Below are 16,467 nucleotides of genomic sequence, written 5' to 3'. Positions count from 1 at the left end.
CGCCCTCTTTTAGATTTAGGTCGGCAATGCGCCCAACGGGCCAACCCATTTCATGACCGCGCACGCTTTATATCATGCTAGCGGCCATGCCGTCGCCCTGTTTTTGGCGCTCCAGCGGACGGGAAAGGTTCGCGCGCGCGGACGAAAAGCGGCCTAGCTGTTTTGGCGCTCCAGCGCGCAGGAAAGGTTCGCGCGCGTGCCCCGGCCGGCGCTCGTTATAAGAAGGAGCTCCCTCTACACTCTGTCTGTCGCCCACTCGTCTCGCCCCCTCTCACTAGCCTCGTCGCCTCTGCGCCAGCATGTCGATGCGCCGCCTGGGCGCTTCGGATTTTCGCGGAGTCTGCGAGCGTCGCTCCAGCGCCTTCTCCTTCGAGATCTGGTTTGGCGAGAAACGTCTCATCCTCGGCACCTTCGACACCGCAGAGGAGGCGGCCCGCGTGCATGACGTAGCGACGTGGCGCCTCCCGAGGCCTTGTCGGGATATGAATTTTCCCGACGTGTTGAGCCAACGGGCGTAGGATCTCACGCCTCTCCTGCGGCTTTTCACCGACGAGGATCATCGTGTCCACCAGAGGCGGCAGCGTCGCCTCGCCATCACCGAGATGGACGTGGAAGCCATGGTGGTGTGGCGCGAACGCTTCCCGCAGGACATCGTCGACGAGCGCCAGTTCTATAAGCAAAGGAGGACGAAGAGGGACGCGAGTAGGACAGAACGAGCTGCCTATCGGGAGGACAAGCGTTCGCGGAAGCTGGCCACTCAATTGAAACTGAAGCTACGAGAAACGTCGGGTTGGGACTTCGAAGACGAGCAGCATGCTGACACCTACATTCAAACGTCGGAGAAGGACATTACCGAGTCGGAGTCGGAAAGCGACGAGTAGTTGGTCTTTTCTTTTATCTGTGTACGCTAGAACTATCTATGTATCCATTTTTATCGGAAAAAATGGCCGGCGGCGTCGGCGACGAAGCAGGCGGGCGAGGGTGTGTTGTTTGATGTGAAGAGGTCAATGTGCCACCGACCAGCGGGCCCGATGAGGAAAGAGGACGAGCGCGCGCGTCTGTCTTGTGTCTGCGCCGACGCAAATCCGGCTAAAAAATGGGTCGGAAATGGGTCGGCAGGTGGATGAAAGCGGACGCGCGCCCGTTTGGGTCGACGCGTTGGGCCGACTTTTCTATCCACGCCGACCCAAACAGACGGCCACGGACGAAATGGGATCGCTTCATTGAAGTTGCTCTAATATACCGATTCGCAAAATAAGATTACTCGGGCCAATGTAAGCTCACACACACAAAAGAAAAATCTTTACTGATTCACCCAACTTAGCTGTAGCTCCGCCAGTGCATACACCACACAACCAAACTTAGAAACGATCTTCTCTTGAAGCTCCAACCACTAGTGCAGCCACACACTGTGGCACTAAACTTAGGAACGACGACCTCGTCGTGAGCTCGTCGCAGCACTTGGACCACCACAGCCGCGTGGTAGTACTGTGCGCTGCTAAACTTAGAAACAGCATTCATTCATCTTGGCACTCAATAGCTCACCCGGGGCACCGCAAGTGTGTGGTACTGTCGCCGCTAAACTTAGGAGCGGTTTCGTCGTGAGCTCGTAACTTGAGCCACCAAAACCATGTGTACCCCGCCCCTAAACTTAGAAGCGGTGCTCGTTACTTCACTCGTCGCATGCCGTTCACTTGTAACTTGAAGCGCCGTGGCCACGTGTGCTGCGCCGCTAAACTTAGAAACTATCTTGTCGTGAGCTCCTAACTTCAGCCACTTTGGCTCAACCATGTATGCACTAGAGCGCACCACGAGGACCACACACGCGGATGTAGGGTGATACTAGGAAGTACTACTTCCTCTATTTCAAAACGTAGTGCCTAAAGTTAAACAATGCAAACTCTGATCAAGTTTTATGAAGAAAAGGATCTACAAACAGAATACCAGCTGCATATTGATTAGGTAGATATATCATGAGATTTATTTTCATGTTGTATATATTTTTTATATTCTAGATATGGATAATTTCTTCTATGAACTTAGTCAAAGTTTGCTTATTTTGACTTTAATTTCGTTTTTTTAATACACACTATGTCATACTAGAACGGAGGAAGTGATAAACTGATCGACCAAAATGGCCGAGGGCTCGCTTTTGCAGGGAAATATTCTAATTTCAGGCCGGTGAAGACGACCCCATCCATTTCCCTCTGTATTCCTTGCACACACACATGACAGAGCCAGATCGAGGCAAGGCGAAGGCGCACGGAAATGGGAGACCTCCAACGTGCTGGCCCTATCGGCCTGCCACTTTTCATCCTTCCATGTGCAGGCAAACAGACCCGCAAAACCTAACAGGCACACCATGAGTAAAAGTGTGAGTTTGCTAGCTAAATGCATGCATCCCACGCTAAGTCGCTGTGATCTGGTAGCCCCTGTGTCTGAAGTGTTTCTTAGTTTCTTTTCGGTCGGTGAGAAAAGTGTACTACTCCCTCCGATCCAAATTAATTGGCATAATTCTAACACAACTTCACATTTCTTGTATTAGCATCTTTGTCTTCTATGACATTCGTGCATAAGAAACTTCACACATACGACGCGTGCATTGTCCTCATGTTTTTAAAGTACGTTACTTCCAATGCACTAATACTGTTGGGCTTCATTTAGTATTCTCAATAATTGCAATTTGATTAGGGTTGTAAACAAGGGACAAACGCTGCATACATCAGCAAAAAGAGCGGAAAGGAGTTCTGACAAGACTATCACTGCCTAACAAGTGCTCTCTTTATAAAGAAATATAAAAGTGTTTAGATCTCTTTACTGATCTAGACACTCTTATTGTTTAGTGAGGGAGAATTTACACCAGATGATTACTTATGTGTAGCAACAAGGGAATACATATTTTTGTTAGGTTAGCCTGTGAATTAAGTGCGCATATTAATTTAATAGTGTATAAAATATAGTTGTTAGATCAATAAAAATTTATTTGGCGGTAAACACTTGTTTGATAATCATTTATTGGCTTATCAAAGAAAAATATTATTTGGTACATAAATTAGTGGTGGGGCAGTTGAGGCGGAAAAAAAATCAGAACAGAGATAGAGTGGGCATATGTCATGTTGGACGAAGAACGAGCGGACAACTGAATGTTACATACTTTTGAGAGATGAAACAAACCGGCAAGAGTAGAACAAATTCAAAACTGGGCCATTTCACCACTCATCTTATTGGTCAAAATCGCATAACCCCTAGCGAAAAATATTCTTGGAGTATTCATATCGAATGTTGTTTAACCACTTTAAGGCCACGCAAAAAAAAAATCCCACTTTAAGAATTGTTTTTCTTCCTGCAAAAAAATAACTTCGCAAATTGTTTAAAGCACATAAATTTTAGAAGGAAAACAAAATCCACACAGTGCAGACGAGGTCCAAGGGCCCTCTTTGACCCGCAAAACTTTAAATACAATAGTACAATTCCGTCCCATGTTCAAAAAACATGCCTAAATTTATATTTAATTACTCAAAGACAAATATAGGAATCTTTGTTAGTGTAGATAGACTTTTTCTTTGAAATATTGTATGAAAAATATCTCCCCAAACCGCAAAGCCCATAAATAAAAGCACACAAAGATAGAAAAACAAAATAAGGAAAACAGCCGCACAATTTGAGATTCCGTTGAACTGAATCGAGGGACCATCCTTCGCAAAAATAAAATAGCGAAACTGTTTTTTTTTCCGGCTAGGATCTATTTGGTTCAATGGAATGTTAGGGCATCTATGATTCGCATGATTTGTACAATACATGAATAGGGAAAAACATGAGAATGAAGTTGCATGTCAACTTGGATACTATCACACTATTAGTATAGCTGTTTGATTGTGCCCAAGGAAACGTAGAAATATTCATATGAGGTTAGAGCGGATGAAAATTTCCATATGATATGTAGTATATATGAACCCTAAGATAAATTTTCTATGAGCTGTAATCCTATGAAAATTATAAGAATTAGAATCCTCCAAGATCCGTTTAGGATTCCTTTGAATCAAAGAGGCCCTCACAGTTAAAAGTCTTCATGAACCATACGTAGATGCCTTAATTATCACACTGAAGTTGTCTGCATTAATTACACTAATCACCCGTTGCACGGGGAAGAAGGAAGGAAGGAAGGAGGAGAAGAAAACGAGCGAGAAGACAGGGAGCAAGAGAGAAAAGACCCGAAAAAACTGGTGCTGAAAAGCGAGGAGAAAAGCGTAGAGAAGGCGGCAGCCCCCCTCCCTCCCCTCGTCCCCGCCCCGCCCATGTCGACACCTCCTCCTCCGGCCACCACCACCTCCCCGCCCTCCTCCCCCAATTCCAACCCCAATCCCAAATCCGATCCCAATCCCGGCCCCAGCCCCAACTAGATGCACCACCACCACCTCCCCGTCGCCGCCGCCGCCGCGCCGGACGCGGCCGCGGGGCCGGAGCCGCCGCCATCCGATCCCAACCACCCGCCTCCCCCCCACCCCTCCTCCCTCCGCATCCACATCCCGGCCAGCCCGCACCATGCGCTCCCCTCCACCCCGCACAAGCGCCCCGTCTCCATGAACTCCTCCTCCTCGGCCACCCCCACCAGGCCCTCGCCCTTCACCCCGCCGCGCCGCCGCAAGCTCGCCGCCTCCTCGGTCCCGCCCGCCCCGGCCGCGGCGGCCGCGGCCGCCGCCGCCGCGAGGCACCTGCTGCGCTGCCTCCACCTCCGCCTCCGGATCCTGCTGCTCCTCTCCCTCCCGACCCTCTACTTCCTCTCCCCGTCGCCCGCCATCCTCCCGCGCTCCCTCCTCGCCGACTTCCTCTCCGCCGCGGCCTTCTCCTGCGCGCTGCTCCTGCTCCTCTGCCTCTCCCTCCCCCGCCTCCCGTTCCCGCTCCCCTTCCACCTCCCGCTCCGCCGGCCTCGCCGATCCCCGATCCTCTGGTCCATCGGCTCCTCTCCCTCCGCCTCCGCGTCCGCCCCCACCACCGGCCATTTCGTCCAGGTGTACAGCAACGGCGATGTCTACGAGGGCCAGTTCAACCGTGGCCGCTGCACCGGCAGTGGCGTCTACTACTACTACATGAGCGGCAGGTACGAGGGGGACTGGATCGACGGCAAGTACGACGGCTACGGGGTCGAGACCTGGGCCAGGGGGAGCCGCTACAGAGGCCAGTACCGGCAGGGGCTCAGGCACGGCCACGGCGTGTACAGGTTCTACACCGGTGATGTCTACTCCGGGGAATGGTCCAACGGGCAGAGCCATGGATACGGTGTGCACACCTGCGAGGATGGCAGCCGGTACATCGGGGAGTTCAAGAGAGGTGTCAAACACGGGCTAGGCCACTACCATTTCAGGTTTGAATTGCATTGTATTTGTGCATAGTTGTGAAATCGAGTTAAACTGTGCAGCTACTTACATGCTAGCCATGATCCTTTTTTATGTAGACATAGACGGTGCATAATATAGTGTGTTAATGTTGAAGATCTGGCCAAACGTGAGATTGTGTTAGCCATGACATATGATGAATAAGGAAATTGTAGAGCTTGCGTGGATATTTTCCGTCTTCCATGTTTTGCCTCATTGGTTGCTAAACATTATCACAGTTACTGTGGGGTTTGTGTATCCGACCTAAACAAGACTCATGTGTAATTGGCCATATCATGGTATAACCTAGGGATTGTAGTGAAGTTGATAACTGCACAAGTATTTTATATATCAAGTAAATTGTAGAAGTTCTTTTCACCCAAGTAGATGATACATTAGTTGCCGGTAGCATTGTTCTTTTGTTGCTTTCTGTTGAGTAAGATGCTTCTTTCAATCAAAGTAAAGGACTTTTGTCAGGTTGTTGTTTTCTAGGGAGAGATGATATGGCTCGCTTGGCTGATTCCCTTCACCATAGATCTGATGTAGAATTCTCTTTTTCTGTTTGTAGTGGAATCTGGAAAAAGTGTAATTATCACCAGGGTAGTGCCCCAACCAACAACCCCCTTGTTACCTCTGTCTCGCCGAACAAGAATACAAGCTACTCTTTACGCTACCTTGCCCCATACCATTAGCCATTAGGTAGGAGAGCTATTGGTCAGACATAGCTTACAATCAACCGGAGAGCTCTAAAAGAACTGCAGATAATGAGAATTGAGATGTAGTTATTTGGTAGAATAGAGTGACACTGCTATCACCTCATAAGCTACTCCCTCTGTCCCATAATGTCTAGTGTCAAAAAACGTCTTACATTATGGGACAGAGGGAGTAGTTTTTTGGATGAATTTAATATCTGCCAAATCTGGAGGCGGACCTGTATGAGTATATTAGATGCATATATTATGTGTATATTTTCTTCTATATGGGTAATATTACTGGTTATGGTTGTGGTCTTTATGAGGAATGAGTTTGGGTAGACAACTAATTTAGTAATATCCCAAGGTTTTGAACCTAGTTCTAGCAATGACCTGCCGTTCAGTTGTGTGCAGCGTGAAATCTATTTATCTGAATTCTTTAAATCTTGTTTGAAACTTTTCTTGTGTAAATTCTTGCTACTTAAGCTGTTATCGTTTATATCAACTTATTTATGTGGCTGCAGTTAGTTAAAAGTTCATGGTACACAATTGGATGGTTACTATAATCCAATTTCTTAGTTTTAAGATTTCATAGTCAGATTTGACCACACCACCAAGTTAATCTGCTATAAGTTTTGTTCACACCGGTAGTTCATTTCTTATATGCATGGAGATTTCGTAAATACATTAATTCACTGTAGTATTATATATTTGTCTCATCAGTTATGGGTTATATTGGTTGTCCCTGAAGGGACTGGTAGTGGGCTATACGAGTCATCAATGATTGCGCATGGTCTCCATGTATTTTGTGGTCCTATTTTGTTGTCATCTGTCTTGATACATCTGAAAAGACCATATCAATAACTATTCTCTTTCCAGTTCTGTTTACCAGACAACTAGCTTGATAATATGTCCAACTTCTTCAAACTTCATGAGATAGCATATAAAGTTTTATGTGATGTTTGCCAATTATACCGTGCTGCATATTTCCAGTACAACCATCTTCCGTTTGAATCGCAATTGATCTTAAGCTTCCATTTTCCTTTTTTCTTCCATGTTTGTTCTTTTGAGTTAACTTTTAACTTGAGCCTGTTAAGATTGCAATATGGTATCATGATTCCTTTGTGCTAGTATAGCCGTGTTTGGCAATAATAAATGATGCAGTATAAAATTGGTATTAATTGAGCTTTGAACTAACTCTTTTGTTACTGCTGTTAGGAATGGTGACACGTATGCTGGGGAGTACTTCGCTGATAGAATGCACGGTTTCGGAGTCTACAGCTTTGCCAATGGACATAGATACGAGGGTGCATGGCATGAGGGCAGAAGGCAGGGCTTAGGCATGTATACATTCAGGAATGGAGAGACACAAGCAGGCCACTGGCAAAATGGAGTTCTTGACACCTTAAGCACCCAAAATATTGTCCCAGGGTCAGCAATTGCCGTGAACCATTCCAAGGTCCTCAATGCAGTGCAGGTAATGTGCCAGCAAACCATCGGTAGTTACCAGAAAGAGTCTTTACTCCCATGATGTTTAATACTGTACAATTGTTGTCACTGATTTCTGATTATGCCACACCCCCAGGAGGCAAGAAGAGCTACAGAGAAGGCCTACGATGTTCCAAGAGTAGATGATAAGGTTAACAGGGCGGTTGCCGCAGCTAATAAAGCAGCCAATGCAGCTAGAGTGGCTGCTGTGAAGGCTGCACAAAAACGCATTCCAAATAATAACGATGATTTACCGTTGTCAATAGTGTGAGGATTTAGCCAACATAAGGTTGGCACGAAGCTGCTCCGCGATGCCATCACAATACAAATCGTCTGGCAGAAGCTTTGATTTCCTCGATAGGGGTGTTGTTGCTCTGCCACCGGTCCATGACGACACCTGAGCGACGCCCATTGCATCAGAGCTTCGGAAGCAGAGTTTTCTGCCATCCCTCCAATACATCTTTGCGGTGTCTTTTGCGATGCAGCAGAACTTCTGCGCCGAGAGCTTTCCGTTGTCGAAGGCAATGGATTGTGGTCAGGTAGCTTTCCCTCTGCTTTTCTTCAGTGTAATATCCATCCTACGTTAGAGATGCGATGATGATGTACACCCTCGGTTGTCAAAGACAAATTTCTCCCCTGCTTTAAGCATGTATAGAAGTATAGAACCCTACGTTTTTCGCGGTGCCGGCTGTTGCGGTTGGAGTTGCCAGATGCCGCCCCGCTGTTGTCTGTATCTCTGTAGCAGAAACGCATAAAGATATCATGCACGACCATGATTCATCAGCGCCTCCTTGTTGTTTTGGTTGTTGATGTGTCACTGTAAAATGTAGTGTCATAAGTACTTTCTTCGTCCCAAAATAAGTGCCGTCATGACTTTAGTTCAGGAGTACTGATCGCCACCGTTTCATACTAGGAGTATATTCCACTTGAACATGACTCAGCCAGTCCATAGAGAGTTTGCAGAGCAAATTCAAGGGGGAGGGGAGAGCTAGCAGTTACACCCTGTTACGATGTGTATTAACAAAAGTCATTCTAAAACAGTATGAATTGAGTTTTGGTTCGTCCCTCTTGGTGACGGTTAGGGTTTCTTGGTGACCCCAGGGCGGTCTCGGCGATGGTTGTCGTCCTCGATCTCTGCTCGCCAAGTCCTTCATGAAGCCATGCCCTCTCTCGTCCACATCCCATCACCCTGCACTTCTGTGCTGGCAGCGATCCCTATGCCTGTGGTTGTGCTGCCCTCATTGGAGTCTTATATTCCGAGCCAAAAACCTTTCATGTTTCTAGAGGATGTGATCGTACACCACTTTCACCCTAGCGCGAGGCAGTGCTTAGTTATTTAGGGGTGCTATAGAAAAGGTGTCAGAGCTTATGGAGAGGCTGCGGTTGTCAGCGGAGAAGAAGAGTGTCAAGATCAGGTGGTTTGGGGTGGTAAGGTGGGAATGATGGAACCACGACATTGGTGAAGGTGCTATCGAAGAAACCGGCGATGACTGAGGTCTTAGAGCAACTCTAGCAGACCCCGCATCCCGCCAGCCCGCAAAACGCGTTTGCAGTTCTCGCAAAACCGCTTTTGCGGGCCGGCGCAGGCTGGCACAGATGCAGACCCCCCGAACGGATCCATAAAAAAGTATATTCGTGAAATATGCATTTTTACGGGTTGGCTATGCAGGTTCTGCTCGGACACCACCTTGGATTTGACAGATAAACTGTCAATCTCGCATTTGACATAATATTTCACAAACAAGTTCAAATTCAAACGACACAAACAGTTTTACGCGTAAATAGAAGCCAAGTTCGTTACGGCTAACGCAAAAGAGGGCCCTGCAAAAGGTTTGCGCCCATGTCCGGCATCATCTTAGTCGATCTTCACTCCGCGCCATCGAGTCCACCTTGGAGTTCATCAGCGCCACCGAATCCATCTCCGGCGCCTTTTCCAACTCCCGCACCGAAATCATCCACATTGCCACCATATGGAGCGGAGAAAATATCACCGGAACTGTAGCATATACCGGCCGACGCCACCATTCTTCTCTTCAAAATTTCTCTCCTTGCCATATCATGCCATGTTTTGGTGAGGTCGTCCATGTCATTGCGGTTCATTGACATGGTCGTGTTCTCTTCGGCGAGCAACATGGACATAGATTCGGCGGCGCGTGCTCTTCTCTCCTCGATGGCAGCTTTGCGCAGCCCCTCTTCCTTGAGCAACTGCCACTTTTCTTGCTTCTCCTTCGCCTTCTTCTCGGCCAACTCTTTCTTGATCTCCAACGATTTCAACAACATTGACTCGTTGGATTGCACCATGGCATCAATCTTCTCCCTCAAGCTTGATGCTTCTTGCTCTCTCTTCATCTTCTCCTTGGTCTTCTTGTCGCCATCGGGCTTGTGCAAAATTCTTGGGCCATCATCATCCTCATCTTCATCCATGTTTGTAAGTGAGCCTCTCTTTGGTGGGGATTATTTGTCGATCAACTTCCACTTCTCGCACTTTTGGAGCAACTCCCAACAATGCTCTAGTTTGAAAATTTTGCCTTCCGAAGCTTCCATGTCCTTGTATCTATGTTGAGCAATCTTGTCCTACATGTTGGGAAACGTTGCAGAAAACAAAAATTTTCCTACGATTTCACCAAGATCCATCTAGGAGTTCATTTAGCAACGAGTGATTCGATTGCATCTACATACCTTGGTAGATCACGCGCGGAAGAGTTCAAAGAACGGGGATGAGGAAGGCGTACTCGACGTGATCCAAATCACCGAAGATCCTAGCGCCGAACGGACGGCACCTCCGCGTTCAACACACGTACGGTCAGCGTAACATCTCCTTCTTGATCCAGCAAGGGGGAAGGAGAGGTTGAGGAAGATGGCTCCAACAGCAGCACGACGGTGTGGTGGTAGTGGAGCTGCAGTACTCCGGCAGGGCTTCGCCAAGCACTATGGAGGAGGAGGATGTGTTGGAGAGGGAGAGGGAGGCACCAAAGATGTGTTATGAGAGGCCCTCCTTCCCCAATATATATAGGGAGTCCAAGGGGGGGGACGGCGGCCCTAGGAGATGCAATCTCCTAGGGGGGGCGGCGGCCAAGGGAGGAATCCCTCCTCCCCAAGGCACCTAGGAGGTGCCTTCCCCCTTTGGGACTCTTCCCTTCCTTATCTCTAGGCGCATGGGCCTCTTGGGGCTGGTGCCCTTGGCCCATATAGGCCAAGGCGCACACCCCTACAGCCCATGTGGCCCCCCGGGGCAGGTGGCCCCACCCGGTGGACCCCCGGGACCCTTCCGGTGGTCCCGGTACAATACCGGTGACCCCGAAACTTGTCCCGATGCCCGAAATAGCACTTCCTATATATAATTCTTTACCTCCGGACCATTCCGGAACTCCTCGTGACGTCCGGGATCTCATCCGGGACTCCGAACAATATTCGGGTTACTGCATATACATATCCCTACAACCCTAGCGTCACCGAACCTTAAGTGTGTAGACCTTACGGGTTCGGGAGACATGCAGACATGACCGAGATCGCTCTCCGGTCAATAACCAACAGCGGGATCTGGATACCCATGTTGGCTCCCACATGCTCCTCGATGATCTCATCGGATGAACCACGATGTCGAGGATTCAAGCAACCCCGTATACAATTCCCTTTGTCAATCGGTATGTTACTTGCCCGAGATTCGATCGTCGGTATCCCAATACCTCGTTCAATCTCGTTACCGGCAAGTCACTTTACTCGTACCGTAGTGCATGATCCCGTGACCAGACACTTGGTCACTTTGAGCTCATTATGATGATGCATTACCGAGTGGGCCCAGTGATACCTCTCCGTCATACGGAGTGACAAATCCCAGTCTTGATCCGTGTCAACCCAACAGACACTTTCGGAGATACCCGTAGTATACCTTTATAGTCACCCAGTTACGTTGTGACGTTTGGTACACCCAAAGCACTCCTACGGTATCCGGGAGTTACTCGATCTCATGGTCTAAGGAAATGATACTTGACATTGGAAAACTCTAGCAAACGAACCATACGATCTTATGCTATGTTTAGGATCGGGTCTTGTCCATCACATCATTCTCCTAATGATGTGATCTCGTTATCAATGACATCCAATGTCCATAGTCAGGAAACCATGACTATCTGTTGATCAACGAGCTAGTCAACTAGAGGCTTACTAGGGACATGTTGGTGTCTATTATTCACACATGTATTACGATTTTCGGATAACACAATTATAGCATGAATAAAGACAATTATCATGAACAAGGAAATATAATAATAATGCTTTTATTATTGCCTCTAGGGCATATTTCCAACACTACACAATGTGAACAAAGTGATCCAATCATTTCCCATGATGCAATATGATGATGCACAATTTGAACAAAGGCAAAACAAACTCACATAGTTGGACCCCACGGTGCCACTTGGAGGTGCATTGCACACTTGCTCCAAGCAAGCTGCACATAGGCTTGATATTCTCCCAATGCCCTTGAAGCGATCAAAATGTGCGTGGAGTCCTATTGGAATGCTTTGTCATAATGCGGAAGTATTGATCTTTGATCCTTTGCCAATATCTCTTGGAAGTTTAAGAAGTACCCGTGCATGCATCAAGAAACACCGCACTCCATGCTTGAACCAAAGCTTGATCTTCCAAGATCGTGTAGTTCTTCGATCTTATGCTTTTCTCAGATTTTGCTTGCGATTGCTCAAACGCTTCTGCTTCGATCTCCTCCAATTCGTTCGCACAACAGTGATCATGCACGCCGCCCTTCATTTCATTATAGTCGAATGGTTCGAAAGGGGCTTGATCAATGTCAACCGCGTTCGTGTCCAACAAGTTCACGAACTCGGTTGTTGCATTGTTCGAACCACCTCTATAGCGAACGATAAGAAGTCACGCGCTATCGAGAATAATGGCGAAAAATGAAAGGGAATCGCCAAGACCGAAGACGCATACCTTCCGGCCATTTCGTCGACACCTCGCTCGCGGGGGGAGCGGCACCGTTGAATGGCATCGCCGGAGCACCTCCTTGCGGCGGGATGGAGCGAGAGGTTGAAGAAGGTGGCTTCTTTGAAGCCAGAACCTTCCTTCGCTTTACGCCCGCGACCTTGCCAACCTTCTCCGCCGCTGGCCGGGATCGCGCTGCCGCGTTGGCGCCCGGAGCACGGGCCATCGCGGCGGGGGCGGTCGGATTCCCACCCTGCGCGACCATGTTGCCCTGCCGCTTGAGGGCAGGCGCGGCGTGGGCTTGGGCGACGACGGCGGGGCCAACATGGCCGGCGACGAGATCTGCCCGAGGGGAAGGGGCGTGCGCGACCTCGACGGTGACGTGGGACAACATGGGGTTGTCCATGGTGGCGAGGGACGACCGGGGAGGAGCAGCCGGAACCTGCGGAGTGAGGGCAATGGTGGCGGAGGATGCGGGGAGTGGGAAGGGCCGCGCGGAAATGTCCCTCCCACCAAATCTCGCGTGGGATAGGGGTTGAGCTCGGGTCGGCCTCCCAGCCCGTGAAGATAGAGGTTGGGGGAGAAGATTTGCCGCGCCCCGCAAAAAAATTTGCGGACCGGGGCGGGATGCAGGGTCTGCTCGTGCAGATTTTCTGACCCCGACCCGCATTTATTTTGTGGGTCGGGGCGTTTTACGAGGTCTGCTAGAGTTGCTGTTAGAGAACTCGGTAGGTAGGTTTTGGTGTCCGCTGCGGGGCACGGAGTGCAAAACCATGGGGAAAGATATCTTCCTTGTAACTGTCACGTTGTAGTCTTAAAAAAATACTTTCATATAGCAGTCGGGGAAGAGAAAGGCCATGGAGGAACCCCCTTGGATGTTAGGGGTGATGCACTCGTGCCGTAGAATTATGACCCAAGGAAGATTGTTGATGAATATGAATTTCCTTCCTACCAATTGAACGTCGGGTATCTTTTTTTTAACATAATACAAATGCAGACGCTCATACATATGCATATATACTTATCCCTATGAACACACGTATGCACAAGCTATCCATATAAGTATCTTCGAGAGACTAAGCCGACACATCATCTTGAGATTGACGAGGTCATCACAACTCCATAGTCGACAAAAACACCTCTTTCCGTTGAACGAATATCGCTAGAAAGCTTGAATAATAAAGAATATAGGATTTTAACCTTGATAGGCTGGTGCCATCACAAAGAATCAAACCATCTAAACTAGGATTAGTTCACTGCCGTCGGGTATCTTACATGCCGCTGGGAATGCTGAATGAAAAATGGATGAAAAATAATGGTGATCAGATGGGGTAGTTTATGCTGCAACAACACCCATCTGCAGATGTCTCAAAAGGGAAACAAGTGATTGACCTTGCAGTACATCCCGCGCTAAACAGGATATGTCGCAACACTCGAACCGGGTGAACGAAATCAGAAGTGTGTTGTCCCAAGGAAGGAACATTAGCTTAGCTAAAATTAGTAGGCATGTGAATGCACCTAGTCATATCCTTGCATGCATGGGTCGTTTGCAACAGCTAGCTGCTTGTTTGCTTCGGAACTCTCCTGTGAAGTTAGCTAGCATAGCATAGAGCCTGTTTGGGACTGCTCTGCTCCTTAAAATTCAGCTCCGCTTTAGAAAATACAAGCCAAACAGAAGTAGCTTCACGATATGCCACTCCGTGAGAAAACTAGAATCTGGGGTACAACTTTCAGTTTTTTATGAAGCTCTTCAGAAGGTGCTTAAAAAACTCTAGAAGCTGAAGTTGGATGAAAATTACCCATCATTGCCACCAGTAAGTGGATACCCCTTCGTTTCTCCCCCCTCAACCAATCAAATAGATCCTTTTCATCTTTTCTATTCTTGAAGCTGGAGTTAGATGGAAGCCAAACATTCTCTTTGGTAGTAGTACAACTTCTGAATAATTCTCAAAAAGAACTACAACCTCTGGATGAAACTGTTTCAAAGTTACTTTCCCGCAAAAAAAATGATTATGAAAGCGCAAACGGTGGTGGATATAGCTACAAGACATAGGATTTTGAGGGCGAAAATACGTTTGAATATTAGAGCATCTCCAGCCGCCCCTGAGTGCTTCCCCAGGAGCCTTTTTTTGCGTCGATGATGTAAAAAGGGCAAAAAAACGGCACAGTCGTGCCCCCAAGCCCCCCCAAGACCTCAAAATGGGGGCGGCGAACCCATGTCAAAAATAGCATGCCGAGGCGGTGTTGGAGGCGCCGATGGAAGCAACAACCAATCCTACTCACCCACGCATCCTTTTTCTTGGCCCTGTTGACACCAGATTTTGGCATGGTCGAAAATATAATTAAGAATGTCTCAAATGAAAAAATGCTCAAAGCGAGAAAGTTCCTTTCATAAAAAAGATAAACTTTGATATTTGAGCTATAGCCATCCGGTCTCATCTCCAAGGCCGAAGTTGTGTTCGAAGTACTGAGATTTTGTATCCAGAACACTATTTGGCTGATTACGCCTCCAAAATGGTCACGTATGAGAAAACGTTTTACACGAATTGTCTTCGTCTCGTCGAAACGGTCGATTTTTATATAAAAATCGTCCCAATCCAAGTTCGTATGCAAAAGTTACAGCCATCCGAATACAACCATATCACGAGCCAAAAGTGGCGCGCCCCACCAGACACACTGTCTGATGGGTAGCGCGAATAATAGTTTGTTTTGCGCGAGCCATTTGGCCCTCAAGATGACCTCTGATAAAAAAACATTCAACATGAAAGTTGTCCGTCTCGTCGAAACGGTCAAGATTGCTTTTGGGCTCGTTTTCGTCGAAGGTTGTTTACCACCTCAAAAATTACCCGCAAGGTCCAGCCAGTTTAAACCGAACAGTTTTAGAAAGCTCGGACAAAATCAATCCGAATTTGACTAGGGTATTGGACGTGAATCCAAGCCTTTTCCTTGCACGGGAAGTCCAGGTGCCTCTTATATACCTAAGCGGTGACGGCCGATTGAACAACACACAATCGAACAATCAATCTACTTTTTACCCTAGTTTTACATCTCTCCCTTGTTCTTTCTCTCTCGTTCTTCGTTCGTTCTTCGTTGAAGGGCAGCGATCCTCGAGGCCCTAGGGGCGGACGAACCAACCTAGGGCAGCCCATAGCCGCTAAGTGTCCAGACGGGGTCCCTACCGGGCACGTGGGGTTTCGGGTGCTCAAAAGCGTCCGCCGGATTGCTTGCGTACCGCGCTTCCAGACGGGTCTTCTTCGACGTGCGCTGCGGTGCATCATCCTCGACGTTGGAGGTACACGATGACATGTTCGTATGCGAACAGACCCATCCAACCACTTTTTTCCCGTTGATTGTCCTAGGGGCACCAATCGCTGGAAAAACGAAGATGCCCTTAAGGAGCCACTCTGGTGGGGCATAATGGTGAGGAGAGTCTTAACAAAAATGAAGGGAAAGGGATTGGGTCTGCCTAACAACAAAAAGAGAAGGAAGATGGGACGGAATTGGTGTCTATTCGTGTATGATTTTTTGTCTGAGTTCTACCATACCTGTGGCATCATGGGTCATCCTACTATGCTGAAGAGAGATAAGGGCATGTACAATGATGATATATGGATACAGACGCCCATGACAAAAAGTAGGTTGAAGCATCTATATTGATTTTCCTTCACAATGCAAACTGCTACTAGTGAGCCTTATAAAAGAATAGAAAGTAGACTCCGACTACACATGCGTCCCTACTTTTCACATCAACTTTCAACTTTATGCACCGGACCACTCCATTTCTTCTCAAGCACCTATCTCCTGTAGAGAATCTCGCTTCCACATCCGAATCTACTTTTCCTGACATCCGCTCTTACATAACATGCGAGGCATCATCCCGAGGCTATGCATTGTCCATGCCCTAAGAGCATCTCCAGCCGCGCCCCCAACAAGCCCTCCCCAGGCGTTTTTGCCGCGCCGGCGCCGAAACAACG

The 16,467-nt window shown here is 48.0% G+C and overlaps 2 protein-coding genes across 2 annotated transcripts; both read left to right on the top strand.

Annotated features, from left to right (window-relative positions):
• Positions 1-299: 299 nt before the first annotated feature.
• On the top strand, positions 300-881 carry LOC147991346 (uncharacterized). Its single transcript, XM_087538633.1, has 2 exons — positions 300-437; positions 519-881. Exons 1-2 carry the CDS (start codon positions 300-302, stop codon positions 879-881), a joined length of 501 nt encoding a protein of 166 aa, XP_087394759.1.
• Positions 882-4,267: 3,386 nt separating this feature from the next.
• On the top strand, positions 4,268-8,335 carry LOC125513651 (Histone H3 K4-specific methyltransferase SET7/9 family protein). The gene is made up of 3 exons (XM_048678814.2): positions 4,268-5,362; positions 7,283-7,541; positions 7,650-8,335. The coding sequence occupies exons 1-3, from the start codon at positions 4,401-4,403 to the stop codon at positions 7,821-7,823; spliced, it is 1,395 nt and encodes a 464-aa protein (XP_048534771.1). The 5' UTR covers positions 4,268-4,400; the 3' UTR covers positions 7,824-8,335.
• Positions 8,336-16,467: the final 8,132 nt, after the last annotated feature.

This window comes from Triticum urartu, chromosome 1A (assembly GCF_056163025.1).
Source record: "Triticum urartu cultivar PI428250 chromosome 1A, HENAU_Tu73, whole genome shotgun sequence".
NCBI lineage: Eukaryota > Viridiplantae > Streptophyta > Magnoliopsida > Poales > Poaceae > Triticum > Triticum urartu.
Note: the sequence above shows the minus strand (reverse complement) of the source record. Positions and strands in the feature narration are given on the sequence as shown.

Bases quoted from the DNA above. Each gene is read 5' to 3' on its own strand.
- LOC147991346 (XM_087538633.1), top strand. From the start codon at position 300: ATGTCGATGCGCCGCCTGGGCGCTTCGGATTTTCGCGGAGTCTGCGAG. The intron at 438-518 runs GTGCATGACGTA...CAACGGGCGTAG, and splicing joins CCGCAGAGGAGGCGGCCCGC to GATCTCACGCCTCTCCTGCG.
- LOC125513651 (XM_048678814.2), top strand. From the start codon at position 4,401: ATGCACCACCACCACCTCCCCGTCGCCGCCGCCGCCGCGCCGGACGCG. The intron at 5,363-7,282 runs GTTTGAATTGCA...TACTGCTGTTAG, and splicing joins CTAGGCCACTACCATTTCAG to GAATGGTGACACGTATGCTG. The intron at 7,542-7,649 runs GTAATGTGCCAG...CCACACCCCCAG, and splicing joins AGGTCCTCAATGCAGTGCAG to GAGGCAAGAAGAGCTACAGA.